The following is a 17,417-nucleotide window of genomic DNA, read 5'->3' on the forward strand; positions in this document are numbered from 1 at the left end:
GTTGGCGGCGAAGATATCATGCGCCAGAAGGCGCATGGTACCAGCGAGAAGCCTGTCATGAAGAACCTCCGCTGGGGCTGTGACTACGAGACAGCAGACAGGATCTGCAACTTCAACAGGCATTACGCTGAGTTCGCAGGATACTGGACAACGACCAAGTTTCTTCAAGAGGTCGACAAGGAGAAGGAAACCACCTACTATGACTCGGTGACTGGGAAACCCCTGTTCATTGCCCCCCGTGGACGTACCTTTGAGGAGTTCAAGGCGGAGAGCATTTCTCATGGATGGCCCTCTTTCCGAGACGAAGAAGTTGTGTGGGAGAATGTCCGCTGTTTGAACAATGGAGAAGCTGTACTCGTCGACGTGCTTGGCGAGCTGTCGTAGTGATGATTCTTGGCAGGTCTCGGTAGATGGAACCCACCTTGGCCACAATCTCCCGTGAGTATCTCTGGTGCTTTCTTGTGACATGGACGATGACATCTCGTGTCTTTAGTGACAGGAAGGGCAATCGCTACTGCATCAACCTCGTTAGCGTGGCTGGAAACCCTAATCCTGAGCACTAAGATCGTTTCGGAGGAACACCAAAAATGTGTTGCGGTAGAATAAACACTGCTCAAATCATTCGCGATTTCGTGTATCAGTTTATTGTTACAAAAGCCTCTGGGAAAGTCTCGATATGCACAACCATCGCATCGCACCACTCTGTCTTCATGTGCGTTGCCTCTTGATCCTAGGTGCCTCCGATGTCGGAGAATCAGGTGGGCTGCGGCTTGTTCTCGGCGAAGATTTTAGCACTTTGTCGGCACTCGGACTTGCAGGCTCTTGCTTGACTGAGCTGGATGTCGCCTTGCTTTCTGGCGAAGCGCTTCTCTCGTATCGAATGGTTCTGTAGTCACCAAGGGTTTTTACATTCTCGAAGTGCAGATAGTCAGATATTGTCATCGAAGGACCCTGCCTCTCAGGAGGACACGACATTGCTTGTATGGGGCTGGCGACCTCCAACGCTTCCTTCTTTTTCTCAGTGCAGGTCGTATGTGTCTGTGGGCTGGACACTGTGACTGTCACAGTTCCTGCCGATGTGGCTGAAACCTGCTTTGAAGATTCCATTGGCACAACTTGACTGGAAGGCGAGATGCTTTGTTCTTTAGTTTTCGGCATCTTTTTGCTGCTCCCAGAAGCCGAGCCTGAGTCTGTCTCGTGGCTCTTGATCAGCCAAGAAAGGTCCTGGAAGTGTGTGACTGTGCGCTTCCTTGAGTAGGGCCACTTCCAAATCCCTGCCCTCCGACACATGTTCTTCATGGCCGTCAGAGAGATTCCTAATTGTCTTGCCGCGTCGATTTGCTTCAGGTGAAACAGCTGCGAGATTTGCTCGTATGATAACGTCGCGATCTTTCTGTTCTTGCCCTTGCTCGGCGTTTCCTCTCCATCGTTCTCGCCAGCTTGCAGCCCGGACTCACTTGCCCTCGAGCTGTTGCCATCGGAAAGCTCCCCATCCTCGTCATTGTCCTCCGACAAGCAGCTCTCGGCGTTGGAGTCTTCTTCTGGGCTTCGATTTTTGTCATCCGACTCTTGGTTCTGCTCACTGATCATGTTGAGAGAGTCCGACCCAAAGGCGTGCTCTATCGACAGGACAAAGCTGTCCTGGTCGATAGAGAAGCCGTGATACACGAAGGAGAGAATGTTGAATATTCACAAACAATCCCGTGTGCACCTTCTTTGCTCCAACAACTTGCGAGGCCTGACTGGACTATGAAGGCGGCGATGCCACAAAGTCTGGTTTCGAAATCGAGCTTCCTGTGAGCAAGACGAGTATGAAACCACCGAGCCCAACGCAGAAAACCCGACGACGGGGAGCACCAATAATGCTGATAACAGCAGTATCGATGATCTGAGAGTAGTGGAGAAGCCTTGTTCGGCAAGGGCGTCAGAGGCGAGCAGAACAAGCTGGGCGATGACGAGGAGGACCAAGCGCGGGCACTTGAACAAGCGTCTGGGTCGGGCGCCAGGTACGTAGTACGTCCCGGGTCAGCATCAGGTTTGTACCCCACCTATACCCACAGTACGTCACGAGGAAAGTACCGGTACGAAACACAAAGTACGAACACAGCTCTTTTGAGTTTTTCATTGGATTTGGGAAGGGGTGGGGGTGCTTGAAATTTCGTATGTACCGGGTACTCTCGGTGTCATTTCATGGATCATTATCCCCTACACAACTCAATTAAGGGGTTCAGTTGCTGATCCTCCATTGCTCGTGGAACGTGCGACCTATCACCGGTACATTTGATATTCAAAATGGGGGTCCGGGTACACCGCCCCCCTTCCTCGGAGGAATTCCGTGTGATCCATGACCTTAAAACATCCATTATAATGGATCTCCACCCCACCACCCGCTGTACCCCACACGTCATAAAGAAACAACCCCCTCCGAGTAGCCCCCATGTTCCCATTGAAGCTCCCAGTACCTTGCGACTCTAGCGAGACCGAGATGACCTACACAAGGAGCCTTACAGCACCCCCGCGCCGTGACGCCCTAAAAAAACCATCCGCGTGCCGCAAAAAACAAAGGAAAAGTTAACGACCAGTAATAAGACCTGCCAGTGTGTGATAGTCGGATCCAAGATTGTGATCCGATCCCCAATGTAATAGTGCTACTAGTGAAGTGATTCCTGTTTAGTGTGTCACACGGTACTCCGGCTCTCTCGATATAATGAGCTCGATGCCGTCAGCCGGACTGCCGGCCGCGACGTGACGTCACGTCAGTCACTCAGCGGGACGTGACGTGATCCGTTGCGGTCTCCCTAAACCAGTATCTCAACGGTACGCCCGGCCCTCGGCATTCGTCCGGATGGCCGCTACTCTGACACTGTCAGCACTGTTGACATCTTGTGGTACAGTCAATCTTGAGGAGCTAAATTGAAACTACAGTCACAAAGTTCATTATTGTTGTGATGATCTACGTTAGAGTCATGCTGTTTGTTGCAAGTTTGTAAGCAGGTACCCGGTGTAACTGACTTCCGGTACTCCTGGCGTTGCGTTTCAGTGGGATCTATGGCCTCATACCGGACCAGGTCCGTGGAGTGAGCGCATCAGCACAGTTGGGAGAAAATGAAGCTCTACCCGATAGTGCAAAGGGGCAACAAGATGTTGATTTCTCAATGAATGACTGTGAGCATACTTCATACCAGTCTGGCGATCTTGTGATATGCTTTTCCACCAGAAATCTGGTTTGACCGAAGAACGATCAGAGTATGATTGAAAGTTTGAATCCAATCCATTTTAATTGAATACATGGATCAGGAACCAAATCAAGACCTTTTCCCAAGCCTTCAATACAGTGAAGAGTCAAATGATGAACAAAACTTCGTTCTGTCCGCATCCAACTAGAAGCTCGTTGTTGGCATCTTTGTAATTTCACTTCATTCAGTTTTTTAAAGAACGGCATAAATAAAGGCAGTCTATCGGATACGAAGAGCCTATAGTCATACGCGTCTGATGCAACTAAAAACATTGAGCAAAAGCTTAGTCCAAGTACTAGAGAGCAGAACGACAGATCAGAAAAAGTCTAGTATTTCCCCTTGGTGGCAGTTTGATCCTAGAGGGTCAAGATGGGACTGGGAGGTGAGCCAAGGTTGAGAATGAAGAGGGGAGGGAGGGAGAGAGGGAGAGGGAGAGGGAGAGGGAGAAAGGGTGGGGTTGGGTGTGGGTGTGTGTTGGGGGGTTTCGGGGTCTAAAGGTAAATCGATGACACTGGAAGCAGGAGCAAGACTGGGTCACGTGAAGATGACTGCGCACGTAGGCGAAAATACATTTTTTGGATATCGAGATCTTTGAGATCGGAGCAGTACGTTCACAGGAAAAAAACAATCCTTCACAAGTAAACTTTTCAATTCTGTACCCTCCCCCCACCCACCCTGTTCACGACTTTCTGCCTCCAGGCATGGAAAAGGACCCCTAGGGCCATAAGTCCCTCCGTCATCTCTGAACCGGCTGACACCCTCACTGCCACCCCCCATAGCTCTCCTTTTTCCTAATTCTCGCATAGTGTAAAAGCCATATCCTCCTACCTCCTACCTCCACAAACTGCCTCTGGCTTTACACACGTTCGTTGTTCCACACGCTCTGCTAGCTCTCGTGGCGTCGGGTCCCTGTCGTCTCAGACGCCCTGCTAGTCTTGCGCCTCTCACCTTCGTCCTCCCTCCCACTTCCTCCCCCCCCCCCCTCTCGTCATCGCCAACACTTGTCGCCTCAAGCTCACCAGCTCCTTGCAACTCAAGGTGTACTGCGAAGACACCCTCAGCTGGCAAAACGGCAAAACTGTTCTCTTGTCTAAAGCCGTATCTCTGCCCCAGTCAAGACATCAGCGGCTTATTCTCCTAGATTTCACAACACTTCTACAAGTTCAGAGCATCTTGATCGAATGCTTGACATGAAGTCTCGTCCCTTCCCTACCAACAAGTCCATCGTCAGCCCTCTCGCCGCAAGCTTCGAGGCTGTCATCAAATGCAACATCCCGTTCGGCAAGAAGAAGAGCCCTCGCGACGCCTCCGCCCGATTCAAGAAGCCTGTCAAGGGTGCCAGGACCAACAACGTCAGAGCCAAAGTCTTTCCGAGGAGGAAGAAGGGAGAGCTCGAGCGCAGCAACAGTACCTCGCTCTCCCTGACGCTCAAGGACGTGAAGGGTCTCTTTCATCTCCGGCAGAGTGATGCAGCTCGCACGCTGGGCATATCGTTGACGGCGATGAAAAATGCATGCAGGAGGCTGGGGATCTGGAGGTGGCCATACTCACGCCAGCGGCCAAGGGGCTCAGCTACCACGGAAGGAAGCGGATGCGAAGAGGGGGCAGGCTCGCCAGAAGCATGCTGCATGTCTTCGGCAGAAGAGGAGACCGCTGTCTGGATGAACTTGGAGGAAGGGGAGGAGGAGCTCGAGTGCCAAGACGAGTATCCTGTGCATGGCGCGTGGGAGGGAGATCAGGATACGTGCAGCCTGTCGGAGCTGCTGGGCGATCAAGTGGAGGAGGGTGTGGGCAATGGCGGAATGGAGTTTCTGAGCATGGAGGAGAGCAGGCTGGGAGATGAGTGGGGGATACAGCAGGATAGGATGGGGAGTGAGCAGAAGCGTGAGGCAGCTTTGGACAACAGCAGAAGGCAGGAGAGGAAGGGGAGCACTCAACTGCCCGGCTGCTGCATATCGGACTATCTTCACTGGCCGGAGGTGCAGACGCTAGAGCAATGGCGGACATGCATCACAGACGGGAGAGAGGAGGACTCATCTATGCAGAAATATATGACAATGATGCTCCTTTGAAAGCCTGGGACGTCTGGAATTTCATAATCTCATTTCTCTCGGTTTTTCTTTTATTCCGAAGTTGTTCCGCGTGTTTGTTTGCGGACCCACAACCTGGGGGGGTGCCTCAGTCATTGAATTTTTTGTATTTGTTCTTAATCATAGTTGTGTTTTTATTGTCATGATCATCGCTGGCAAGCATATCGGAAGCCATCATTGTGATACCGTACTTAAGTTACTAACTTAACTTTGAGTAAAGGAGTCAACAGTTATGAAGCCTAAGCTCGGGCCTTTTCGGGACCATTTGATAGCCTCCGGGCACTGTCAAGTACCGTGAATCATTTCATAACATGATCCGTGTTGCCGCCGCAGTGTGCGGCGCCGGGCGCCGGGGCCGCCCGCCCACAGTGATCGGACTGGCATGCATGATGGCCGGGCATTCAATCGGATAATGAAGGCTCAGGCTCCGACTCTCAGTTCCGGGCCGGCGGCCGGGCCGGACCCGCCTACATATCGAGCCTGCCTCAGGATAATTTGTTTTAATTAGAGGAGGCAGTACTTTTCTGCTACTTTTGATATCAGCGAAGGGCGGGGGCATCACGGGCTTTTCAAAGTACGGGTACTTGATTCTAGAAGGACCGGGTAGTGTCTGCAAGCAGGCATTGGTGCTGTCCCGGGCCATGCTTCCCAGAGCCTTCGCGCGGGGGTCGGGCGAGAGGAGGAGGGCGAAGGCGTGGGATGAACTAGAACGGCAGGAGAGAGCAAGTGATGCTGGTAGAGGAAGAGGACATGATGAGAAAGTGTGGGGAGACATGCTCTGCTGGTTGTCTGGCCTGCTCAAAAAGGAAGGGTACCGATCTACTTCCTGTGAGACGTAGGGAATGCTCGAAGGAGTTCGGGAAGCGAGGTCAGGAAAGAATGTATGTGAGACAGTGAGTGCATTATGTAGTGTGCTGAGAAGCTGAGATGATGTCCTTGTATAAGAGTTTTCATCCGCAGGAGATAAATCGAAGAAAAATGACGTGGCAGGATTTTCGTTGTATTTTGATGAAGTTTTCTCGTTCTAGTTTCGTTGTGAGCATTATAGATAGGGTTTCCATGCTGGTGCTGCTGGTGCTGCTGGTGCTGCTGGTGCTGCTGCTGGTGGTGGCGGCGGTGGTGGTGATGCTGATGCTGATACCCGTTGATGCCGTTGATGCTGCTGCTGTTTTGTTTTTGTTGTTGTTGATGAGGATGATGGCCCTGGATATTTGCTGGCTGATGCTGATACCTACACTTCCTCACCATATCCTTTTCAAAACACAAGTTTGCAGCTGTCAGCTAGAATTGACCGTTTGGGCCCGAGGAAGAACTTTGGTAGGACATGGGGAGTGAAGAGGATGGTGTACTCCAAGAAAAATAGAAGTCCAGCAGTAGAAGAGGAGAGAAAAGTAGATGTAAACAGAGGAAAGTAGATGTAAACAGAGGAAAGTAGATGTAAACAGAGGAAAGTAGATGTAAACAGAGGAAAGTAGATGTTAACAGAGGAAAGTAGATGTAAACAGAGGAAAGTAGATGTAAACAGAGGAAAGTAGATGTAAACAGAGGAAAGTAGATGTAAACAGAGGAAAGTAGATGTAAACAGAGGAAAGTAGATGTAAACAGAGGAAAGTAGATGTTAACAGAGGAAAGTAGATGTAAACAGAGGAAAGTAGATGTAAACAGAGGAAAGTAGATGTAAACAGAGGAAAGTAGATGTTAACAGAGGAAAGTAGATGTATTCAGAGGAACTGAAGGGCGTTGAACAAGTTTTTCACTCATTTCGCCAGAGTAGACGATGCCGTCCGAAGATGAACAACATCGTGTCGCTATCCAAGCGCGCGAGAAGCAGGTCCTGCAGCTGCTCTCCCGTCCCTCCGCAGCCCTCAAGGCAGCTCTCACCGATCCTCCTTACAGCGCCAAATCGCCAGACGTGCGGGTGAGGGGAGGAGGAGGAGAGGAGTTTCGTGTGCTGAAGAAGAGCCGCCAGAAGTCGAGCATGAAGGTTGTGGTGAAGGCCATTCAAGGAGTGCAGGAGAAGGAGATCGCCGGTGTGATCGACGAGCTGTCGGGGGAGGAGCAGGATGTGCTGATGAAGTACCTCTACCGAGGGCTGGAGGAGGTAGAGGCTTGCAACTCTCTGCTCAAGTGGCATGCGATTCTCACCGAGAAAGCGGGAGTTGGGTGCATTATGAGGGTTCTTGCAGATAGAAACAAGTTGTAAATAGAACGATTAGCGCAAGCCATGGCTCTCGTCGTGTGAGGAGACAACGTCGCAGGACGCCCATCCTCGAGATCAAGACTCCTCCCTTGCCTGCTCTCCTCTACTGCCTGCTCTCTTCTCATCCCTGCCCTCCTTCCTGCCCCTCCTCATTGCCCCCTCGTCGTCGTTGATCATTCAGCTGGTCTCCTGAAGAAAGCATTCTTCATGCAGAGTTTTGCCTGTTGCAGCCTCCCGCTCTCACTCTGGTTACCCCTCCAGGTGATGGCCATGTTGTCAAACTCCTCCTCCGTTAGCCCCCACCACACGTTCCCCTGCTGGATGAAGATGGGTAACGAGATGCCGCTCTTGCTCGAGGACAGCGCTGGGAACACATCGTCCCAGCCCAGGTCGGACGTATAGTGCATTTCATGCACCACTCCGTTCTGCCATAGCACCATACCGATCCGCTGGTTTGCTGGGTTGCCCAGTCGGGTGATAACTACCAGGATGCAGTTCTTGCTGGCTCCTGTGGCATCTGCACTGACGTCGTCGCTAGCAGGGAGCTGAGGGATGAGTTCAGTCCCCGTGAAGCTGACGCCCTTGGCTGAGATGCGAGCCTGAGGAGGAGGAGGGTTGTTCATGGCATACGCTCGCTCTTCTCTGCTCACGCTGCTGCTCTGCTCGTTGCCCATGAGATGCTGTTGCCGTCTGGATGCTGAGGAGCAGAAATGACAAGGAAGAGAAGCTTTCTCTTGCTCGCTCCCACTCTCTCCTCTCTTTCCACTCGTCACTGCCGCTGCCCCCTCGTCTTGCCTTTCAAAGAGCAGGCGATCTTGACTAGGTCAATCGAAAAAATACGAAAGGAGAGGTAGGGGGGAGAGGGGGAGGAATGAAGAGAAGAGGGGAGAGGATGGATGGATGGAGGGAGGGAGGGAGGGAGGGAGGGAGGGAGGGAGGGAGGAGGAGGGAGGGAGGGAGGGAGGGAGGGAGGGAGGAGGGAGGGAGGGAGGGAGGGAGGAGGAGGGAGGGAGTGAAAAGGAGGGAGGGAGGGAGGAGGGACGTAGTGAGAGGAAGGATGGACGGAGGAAGAGCAAGGAGGACAGCATTGAGGGAGGGAGGAGGGAGAGGATAGGATGGTGATGAATTGAGGGTGGAGGGACAAACCAGGAAAGAAAGAGGACGAAGGGGGTGGAAGCAGGAAAAGAGGGGCAAGAGCGCTCTGCTGGGACTCTCATCTAATTCATGAACATCAAGGTCGTTGAAGTTGTTGAGCTAAGAGGGGGGTTGATGATTGATTGAAGACAATCATCCAGGTAAGACTTTACATGTAGCTCGCTCGTTGAAGACAATCTTCCAAGTAAGACTTTAGATGTGGCTTGTTCTCGCAACATTCGTTTAAAACTCAATCCAGTTACTCAGTCCCCCGGTCAAAACCGTTCTCTCCCTGTCTCTGCTGCTGCTGCTGCTGCTGCTGCATATTCCTCTCACGCAAGGCACTCGCCGCGCTCTTGTCTTGCATGGCAGGAGCTTTCTTGTTGACATGGACCAGCACCCAGTCCTTGCTCAGCGACCGCTCGTCCCCTGAGTCTTGAGCCTTCTGCTTGCTCATCCCATCCACCTTGTCTCCTCCTGTCTTCACGATCAGCCCCCACCATTGCAGACGCCTGCTGCCATACCTCTTCCTCCGCTACTTGGCCGTTCTCTCTTCCCCGAGGATGGCTGCGAGCCTCCTGTTGGAGTTACGGTCAGGAGAAGCGAGCGAAGGGAGGAACAGGAAGAAGAGACCGCCGGGAAAGGAGGAGGATGAGGAGGAAGAAGAAGTGGAAGAAGTAGAGGAGGAAAAGGAGCAGGAGCAGGAGCAGGAGCAGGAGGAGCAGGAGGAGGAGCAGGAGGAGGAGGAGGAGGAGGAGAAGCTGGTGTAGATTTCTAGACACCTTCAGCGTGATTGGGCGGGTCACCAGAGACGTTGAAAACTTTTTTCGGGGAGTTGATGAAGTTGATGGTGGATAGAAACCCATGCAAAATCCGACTCGTCGATATCATTGGCAGCTGCTGACAGTCAGAACAGGTCTAGGAGGATGGAAAGAGGCAAAGCAGTGGGAAAGGAGAGTGAGAGAAGCGGGGAGAGAGACAGGGAGGGAGGGAAAGGGGAAGAGTACGGGGAGGAAGGGGGAGGGAGTGAAGAATGGGGAAGGTGAGGGGATTGGGAGGAGGGAGAGGGAGGAGGGAGAGGATGACGAGGGAGCGACAGGGAAGGGGAGAGAGGAAGGGAGCAGTGTTTGGGAGGGAGGAGGGGAGAAGGGAAGAGTGAGGGACAGAAAGAGAGGGAGAGGAGACAGTGAAAGCACCTTGATGAGAGTGGACATGAACTCGTTCAGCCAGACTTTTCTGCATTCGATCAGGTCGGGGTCGAACCTATGGAACCAGGTCGACGAGCGCATTCCTCCGAACAACTCCTGCTGCCTCGTTAGAGCTCTTCCTCTCCCTCCACCCCCAGCACGAGCAGGAGCAAGGACCTTGGCAACAGCAGGCATCGGGACTTGCGGGTACATGACGGTCAGCTTGTTGTAAAGCTCAAGGAACTCGCTGACAGGAAGTGGTGAGCTCCTGCTGGGCAGAGTCGTTGCCTTCTCAGCTCACCTGTATCGCTTCTCGAGCGTGAAGATCTGCCCGTTGGCAAGCAGGACGCTCGTGCGGTACTTGGTCAGCCTCTTCCCGTTCTCGAAGTGATCGACCGACTGGTCGACGCGGCAGCTGGACAAGCTGTGAGCGAAAATTTTGACAAGCGCAGGTTGAGCTTACCCGACCACCAGGTTTGACATGTCAGCTGGAGGCTCTGCTGAGACTTGCTGGAGGTCAGCCAGCGATCGCTCGAGAGTCTCAATGCGGGCGAAGAGCAACTCCTGCAGGGCCTCAGCTGGGGGCGAGCTGACTCGGACTGGTGGAGCTGGGGGCGAGCTGACTTGGACTGGTGGAGCTGGGGACGAGCTGACTTGGACTGGTGGAGCTGGGGACGAGCTGACTTGGACTGGTGGAGCTGGGGACGAGCTGACTTGGACTGGTGGAGCTGGGGACGAGCTGCTTTGGACTGGTGGAGCTGGGGACGAGCTGCCTCGGACTGGTGGAGCTGGGGACGAGCTGACTTGGACTGGTGGAGCTGGGGACGAGCTGCCTCGGACTGGTGGAGCTGGGGGCGAGCTGACTCGGACTGGTGGAGCTGGGGACGAGCTGCCTCGGACTGGTGGAGCTGGGGACGAGCTGATCTCTGGGCTGTGGAGGATGTAGCTCAAGTTGTCCGCTGACCTGTCAAACGACGGAGTCGCCTGGGTAGCAGCTCGCGGTGTCTGCCTTGTGGGGTCCGAAGGGATCGAGTGAGCTGCTAGGGCTGTGCTCGCTGGTGAAGGAGAGGACGCAGCGGCTGCTTGCTGATCTGCATGGCTGACTTGAGCTCGAGGTCCTTCAGCAGGCGCCGGCGCGTCCTGGCGCAGGTTGTTCGCCGCTTCATGCTCCTGACGGTGCTGCTCCGGGTAAGGAGCGGAGCTTTCCAATACCTCCTCTTTCTTCTCCTGTTGGTGAACCTCCTCCTCCTGTTGGTGAACCTCCTCCTGTCGGCGGCTCTCCTCCTCTTGCACGGCGGTCTCTCCATCGGGTTGGATCTCATCTTCCTGCAGCGCAGACATCTGGAGGCGACAAGCTCCCTGCTGTTCTTCTCTCCCCGCATCGCCTCTTCCTCTCTGGCTGGACGCGCGCGGCGTCTCCTCCTCAGCAGCCCTCTCAATCTTGAGCGGGGTGAACCACTGGATCTCGTCGTCGGAGCTCCTGGGGTTCTCAAACTTGGACGCAACCACGTCCTGGGTCTTTTTGCGATCCTGCGACAGCAGCATGCGGAGGTTTAGGAGCTGCTCGCCCACTGACTCGAGCTGGCCTTGAAGGTCGCGGGCTGCCACCACGTTGCTGGCCCACTTGTCAGTTGAGTTGCAAGTTTGATTCAAAGCGCTCGCTGTCTTGTCCTCTTGGACAGCCCTCGGCCTGGGAGGAGGGGAGAAGCAGGAGGTGTCGAAGAGACTTGAGATGTGCAACATGGTCTGTTCCATGTCAGAGCAGCAAGAGGAGCATCGGTGCAGAAGAAAGTCGACTTCGTTTGCACCCTGAGGATGGGCAATAGATTGTAGGGAGCAAGGACGAGAAAATGACGGGGACAGTTGGAGTGACCAGAGTGCAATCAAGGAGGAGGAGGAGGAGGAGGAGGAGGAGGAGGAGGAGGAGGAGGAGGAGATCAGTAGGGTAAGGGAAAACAGTATCTTGTCAGTTATGTCAAGAAAATTGCAAAGAAATCCTCACCTCCAAAGATTGAGATCGTCTTGAGTCCAAAGTCTGCCAGACTACACTTGAGTTGTTCATCTGCTTTTTATGTTAGCATAGAGAAATAAGGCGGGAGAGAGCTGCAGGTCAGGTTGAAACAGAACAAGAGACAGCGAGAAAAGATGGAGAAAAACATGAAGAGAGAGCTTTACTTGTTTCCACTCTGTCAGCTCTTCAATCTTTTCCATCGCATGAGTGAGTTGTAGATCAGTCTCAGACTTCATTCTCTTGATTTCCTCGCACTCTAACAAAGTTTCTTTCAAGACTCTTGATTGCACCTGACGTTTTATGCTCTCAGACAGGGCAAGCCAACAACAACAAAGTCACTTGGCCGATCTCTTCCAGTTCTGTAGCATGCACTTGTTTCTCTTTGGCAAGTTTCTTCGGCAAACGTGTCACAACTTGTCCAAATGGAACTGACCGTTATCGAGACTTCACCTCCCGCGCCTCCTTTTCTCTCCTCTGGCTCTCATGTAACGACTTTTCCTACGAATCAGAGTGAGGGGGGTGAGGAAGGCTTCTAGAATGTCCAACCAGCATCTCCGCGCGATGTTTGATCTCGGAGACTTCAAGCTTTTGTTGTTCAGATTCAAACTCTTGTCTGTGAACCGTCGTCATCTCCAAGTGGATCAACAGAGAGCATTCCTTGACTCGTTTTCTTGCACTTGCAGAGATAACTTGTTGATGAACCTCTTTGCAACCGAGCAAACTGCGTCTTCCATGAACTCGTGAATGACCTTGTAACGACAGTCAATTGAAAGCAAGAGTCCATTACATCCTGCTCTTTCACTGCTTCGACCTCCTGTACTCAACACATGTGTACACGTACCACAAGAGCCGAGGGATGCTTTGGCGCTAGCTCGAAAAACCTAGCACGAACTCTTGACGAGCAGCAGCGTTAGCTTTCACAACTCTGACTCGCATCCACACCTTCTCCGGTCACGATCGTATTCACCGAAGTCTTGATAGACATTGCTGTGGATTTTTTCCTCCAGCTCTCTGAAAGAGCATTCAGTCTACATGCCAAGTGTGCAGGACAATTGAACCTGTAGAGCTCATTGATAATCTTCAGCGATTTTTGCTCGCACATCTTTGCGTTCTCAGCAGAAACTCTTTCAAACAGGGTCTGATACCGACATGCTCAGCTGAGATTCAAACCCCGAGGGTCAAACCTTGAGCTTCTCCTCCAGCTGCAGCTTGTATCGATTGACATTCTGCTTCTGCACGCCATTTCAAACTCAGGCAGCAACACGCCTCTGATGACCTGCAGGCCGCTCGTCCACGTCTTGTACACGTCGATGGCATCACGAGAGGCTGACATGTGCCTGGGCACCACAGTGAGCACTCGCTCCCCCCGAACCTCGATCTGATCCTTCTTGTCACTCTTTCCTTCGCCCCAGGTCTGCTCCTCCTGCTCATGCTGCTCCTCCTACTCCTGCTTCTATTGCTCCTCCTCCTGCTGCTGCTGCTGCTCCTAACTTTCCTTTTCCATCCTTCCCTCTCCCCATTTCCATCGACTTGTTCTTCACAAGTAAGCACATCATCACATAACCAACCAAAATGAAATCTCGCTTGAGTCCAGAGGCAGTTTTCCCCGTAGATTCAGAAAGGCTTCTTCATAGCCGTCTATACACCTCTGCACTGCTAGTCAAGACTTCGAACACAAACCCTCCGTCAACTTCACCGAGTTCGCCCTCTCACAAGCACTCTGCGAGATTGCTCCAAAAGCATCAGGAATGCTTAAACATTGGCATCAGCATCTTTGCAATGAAAAGTAATGAGCAGGTTTCTTTACCTTATAGTGTTGCATGAATTCAGCATCGAGATGTAATATTCGGCAAGTGAAACAAACAGCGTCCCCGTCACCTGGCAGTGGAGTGAGTTTTCATCCGCAATCACCCATGGCTTCTCTCACAATGCATCCTGAAATCCTTTTGATCTCTGCATTCAACAAGATCTTGTCTCGCAGCACTCCAAGTTTCTTCACGATATCTGCATGATCCCAAGGTGAACAAACATCGCTATCAACCTTCTCCTCACCATTCAGAGAGGATATCGAGTCGGTCGAGTTGTCCGACATCTCAGTCAAGATGCTCTCTGAAAGCATGTTCTTCTCGACGTGAAAACAATCGCGATCGGGGAAAAGATGGCACAACCCGCCCTGCGCCCTCTCCGACCGAGCATCTCGCTTGAGGCAGACGTCGAACTCTTCAAACGCTCTCTCCATGTACTGCTTCGACGACAGCACCTTGGACGCTTCCTCTCCTCTACGATTGACAGAGGTCCCGCTCAAGATCCACAGCAGTTTCGGCATGATCTCAGATAAGTCCAGATCGTCGTCGTACCCGTCGGCACCGTCGAGGTCAGTCCTAATGGATCGGCGGAAGTTCGACACGTCCAGCCAGAAGGAGTTGAGGACGTCTCTAGACAGACCTCCCCTGATGTTGCAGACGACGAAGGAGCTCAGCAGGAGGGTGAGCGTGAAAAGCACCTCCCTAGTGCGCTGGCTGTCGCCAGGGACCTCACTCATCTCCAGCACATACAGCAGAACCTCGACGCCGTCAGAGGATCGAGCAGGGAAGGGCTGGGTCCACATGGAGATGATAACGTCATCATCCTGTGCCTCCCTCGCATCTGCATAGTCGGAGTTGCATGCCGACTCTGAGAGCAGCGTCCGCATTACAATGTCCTGCTGTTCATGGACCGGATCAGGATCAGGCGGCACATCGCGTAAAAGGATCACGGAGCAAGGAAAGGGGAACAGGTAACACGACGGAGATAAAGGCAAGATAGAATCAAAACAATTCAAGATGAGGCAAGGGAAGGGGAGGAGGGGGAGTAGGCTGACCTTAGGGTTACCGAATATCCCCATGTTCGTTAGTATGCACAGAGGGCCCTTTGACTCCCTCAGAACCTCCACGGCTTCCGGGCACAGCGTTACAACGATATCGTCTGTGTCTTCTCTCATGCTTGCTTCTTCCTCCCTCCCCCTCCCTCCCCCTCCATGGACACGCGCTAGCGGTACCAGCGCTGGTGCCATAGCAAACCTGCTCTGGTCTTCCAGCTTTCTGGTTGCACCTCGTCAACTACCCCCTTGTCCGATACCTCGGTACCCCCATTTTTCCCTTACACTACCCCCATTCTTCCATGGGGTTGCGCCTTCTTGTCTGGTGACCCCGAGCCCGCCTCAACTCAATTTATTCAATCCGGTTCCCATCAGGTACCCACCCCTTTTGACTTTAAATACCCCTACCTATCCCATTGTAGTATAACATACCGGTGATGGTACAGATCCAATCACCCCTACCCTCTGAAAGAATATCCCTTACTACAACCTGGTGTTTTCATAAGTGTTTCGGGGGTGGGGGTGACGGGTGGTCAAAGGTTTGATCGGGGGCCAATGATGTACAGGCCGTGATGCAGGCCATGACGATGGGGAGGGGAACAATGGCAGCGATGATGGCGGCGATGATGGCGGCAGGAGTATCTAATGGGTTCATCATGGTCAAACCAGCGCCAGGATGGATCTCAACACCTCCGTTAGCTCATATGCTGCATTCCTTGCCAGCAACAAAGGCAGATTTTGATAGGAGGGCAAGAAGATCTCTTGGTAAAGCTGTACTTGTGTGTAGTATAGGGAGCGAACCTGGAACAAGAGTTGATGTCCATGAGATGACTACGAGCGATGTGCCAGCAGAATACATGGAGGTTCTGCACATGCTGAGACAAATCAGCCGGAATGGCTCCTGGCCGGGAACCTCAAGAAGGAGAAGGATGATTATCAGAGGAAGCGAGGAGGAGACGTTGAGCGACAGCTTCACGATAGGCTTGTTTCCTCCTCCTCTGCGCATTCCGCACACAACCCACTTGTTCCCCTCCCTGCTGGACGCGCTTACGCGCCTGGAAGGAAAGATCGCCCCCTCTAGAACATCGAGCACCACCGTCACCGTCAACAGGAATGCTCAGTTCGTGCCGCATAAGGACTCGGGGGCAGGAGCCGGGCAGAGCAAGTCGCTCATCGTGGCGCTGGGAGACTTCGAGGGCGGGGAGCTCATGGTCGAGGGAAGGAAGCGCAACATTCGGTACCTGCCGCTCGAGTTCGACGGCTGGAAGGAGGTTGGAGGGATACTTTTTCCACTGTTCCGTCCTGACTGACTGGGTTTACAGCTACACTGGACGCGCCCCTTCCAAGGAGAAAGGTTCTCGCTTGTGTGGTACACGCCCAAGGGGCTGGAGGAGGCGGCAGACGCGCTGGACAAGGGGAGGGGATGGGAAGAGGTGATAGAGTCAGTGGGTCAGTTGGACCCTGTGAAGATGTTTAGGAGAGAGAGGATGGAGATACTGTTGTCTCCTCCTAGGAGCGGATGGATCCAGTCCCAGGGCTTCTCCATGGTCCCGCTCAACGTCAACTTCCGCAGTCAGATCACGCGGATGTCGATCTACAGCCTCGAACATGAGCTGTTTGCTACCAACGTGCTTCTGCCGGAGGGAAACTCTAGCTGCCCCATAGGCTTTCAGGTGAATGGAGAGGGGGGGAGGAGAGGAGAGGAGAGGAGATGGAAGTTTAGGAGCTAGAGAGGGAGGAAGAGAGAAGATTCTGACGAAGAGCAGGGGAGAATCTTGTTCGATTTTGATATGCCCGCATCTCTCTTGGCTCAATTGCAGGTGATAGTGGTGATGGTGCTGCTGCTGCGCATGATGATGATGATGATGATGACGATGATGATGATGATGATGATGATGATGGTGGTGGTGGTGGTGGTGGTGGTGGTGGTGGTGGTGGTGGTGGTGGTGTGGTGGTGGTGGTGGTGGTGGTGGTGGTGGTGGTGGTGGTGGTGGTGGTGGTGATGCGTTTATTCATGATATGGGTGATGGAGGTGATGGAGATGATGCTGATGATGGCTGTATCATGAGCAGATGTGCGAGAGTATCAGAGCTGTTCTGCTTCACCATGACTACCGTGAGGACCTTGAAGGTGAGGAGATTGAGAGGAGAAAGAAGCCTGTCCCATGCTGATGATGACGAAGACAACTTCTCCATGAGGGACTTGGCCGACTGGATGGTGGACAAAGCACATTGGGCGCGAGGGCTGAGGGTGTGGGAGGAGGTGGAAACATCTCGCCAACTAGCGAGAGCTTCCAAGGGATACATGGTAGGACAGGAGAAGATGGGAGGATAGAGGAATAAAACTCGACCCCCTATATGTTTGGAATGTGTGCCCCACTAGCATCCATATCCCCTCTACAAATTTCGTCGACCACCTATTCCCTGCTTGCCGCAGGATTGCTGCATAATTCTATTTTCCCGCCCTTCCCTACCCGGGTGATAATTTCGACGCCTACTGGTATCTCATCCATGTTATTCTTCCACTCTATCACAAGGACATGCATAGCTTCCACGAGTTGTTCACGATGTCTCTTATGTTTGTCACTCCAAACGACCACTCTGTGGAGTTACCTTGTGCTCTTTTTGCGACCAGTCTAGCTCTGTGTGGGTAGGCGTTGCCAGGGTACACGTTAGCTGATGTCTCATTCTGTAATCTCTGCT

The 17,417-nt window shown here is 52.9% G+C and overlaps 7 protein-coding genes across 7 annotated transcripts; 4 read left to right on the top strand and 3 right to left on the bottom strand.

Annotated features, from left to right (window-relative positions):
- Window positions 1–18: 18 nt before the first annotated feature.
- On the top strand, window positions 19–563 carry GUITHDRAFT_157778 (hypothetical protein; the record flags this gene model as incomplete). Its single annotated transcript, XM_005832879.1, has 3 exons — window positions 19–351; window positions 401–438; window positions 494–563. 3 exons carry the CDS (start codon window positions 19–21, stop codon window positions 561–563), a joined length of 441 nt encoding a protein of 146 aa, XP_005832936.1.
- A 145-nt stretch (window positions 564–708) lies between these two features.
- On the bottom strand, window positions 709–1,590 carry GUITHDRAFT_107994 (hypothetical protein; the record flags this gene model as incomplete). The annotated part of the gene is made up of 1 exon (XM_005832880.1): window positions 709–1,590. One exon carries the CDS (start codon window positions 1,588–1,590, stop codon window positions 709–711), a length of 882 nt encoding a protein of 293 aa, XP_005832937.1.
- Window positions 1,591–4,417: 2,827 nt separating this feature from the next.
- GUITHDRAFT_107995 (hypothetical protein) lies at window positions 4,418–5,308 on the top strand (the record flags this gene model as incomplete). The annotated part of the gene is made up of 1 exon (XM_005832881.1): window positions 4,418–5,308. One exon carries the CDS (start codon window positions 4,418–4,420, stop codon window positions 5,306–5,308), a length of 891 nt encoding a protein of 296 aa, XP_005832938.1.
- A 1,795-nt stretch (window positions 5,309–7,103) lies between these two features.
- GUITHDRAFT_70882 (hypothetical protein) lies at window positions 7,104–7,529 on the top strand (the record flags this gene model as incomplete). The annotated part of the gene is made up of 2 exons (XM_005832882.1): window positions 7,104–7,244; window positions 7,296–7,529. The coding sequence occupies 2 exons, from the start codon at window positions 7,104–7,106 to the stop codon at window positions 7,527–7,529; spliced, it is 375 nt and encodes a 124-aa protein (XP_005832939.1).
- A 170-nt stretch (window positions 7,530–7,699) lies between these two features.
- Window positions 7,700–8,200, bottom strand: GUITHDRAFT_107997 (hypothetical protein; the record flags this gene model as incomplete). The annotated part of the gene is made up of 1 exon (XM_005832883.1): window positions 7,700–8,200. One exon carries the CDS (start codon window positions 8,198–8,200, stop codon window positions 7,700–7,702), a length of 501 nt encoding a protein of 166 aa, XP_005832940.1.
- A 719-nt stretch (window positions 8,201–8,919) lies between these two features.
- On the bottom strand, window positions 8,920–14,742 carry GUITHDRAFT_138454 (hypothetical protein; the record flags this gene model as incomplete). The annotated part of the gene is made up of 21 exons (XM_005832884.1): window positions 8,920–9,137; window positions 9,185–9,238; window positions 9,443–9,557; window positions 9,857–9,964; window positions 10,025–10,094; window positions 10,149–10,262; window positions 10,311–11,593; window positions 11,850–11,909; window positions 12,023–12,148; window positions 12,198–12,251; window positions 12,309–12,356; window positions 12,405–12,471; window positions 12,561–12,607; window positions 12,700–12,739; window positions 12,801–12,869; window positions 12,917–12,996; window positions 13,043–13,090; window positions 13,135–13,195; window positions 13,666–13,736; window positions 13,786–13,862; window positions 13,911–14,742. The coding sequence occupies 21 exons, from the start codon at window positions 14,740–14,742 to the stop codon at window positions 8,920–8,922; spliced, it is 3,642 nt and encodes a 1,213-aa protein (XP_005832941.1).
- An 800-nt stretch (window positions 14,743–15,542) lies between these two features.
- Window positions 15,543–17,026, top strand: GUITHDRAFT_138455 (hypothetical protein; the record flags this gene model as incomplete). The annotated part of the gene is made up of 6 exons (XM_005832885.1): window positions 15,543–15,986; window positions 16,038–16,388; window positions 16,482–16,535; window positions 16,788–16,845; window positions 16,898–16,977; window positions 17,000–17,026. 6 exons carry the CDS (start codon window positions 15,543–15,545, stop codon window positions 17,024–17,026), a joined length of 1,014 nt encoding a protein of 337 aa, XP_005832942.1.
- Between the last annotated feature and the right edge of the window lie 391 nt (window positions 17,027–17,417).

This window comes from Guillardia theta (assembly GCF_000315625.1).
Source record: "Guillardia theta CCMP2712 unplaced genomic scaffold GUITHscaffold_32, whole genome shotgun sequence".
Classification (NCBI taxonomy): Eukaryota; class Cryptophyceae; order Pyrenomonadales; family Geminigeraceae; genus Guillardia; species Guillardia theta.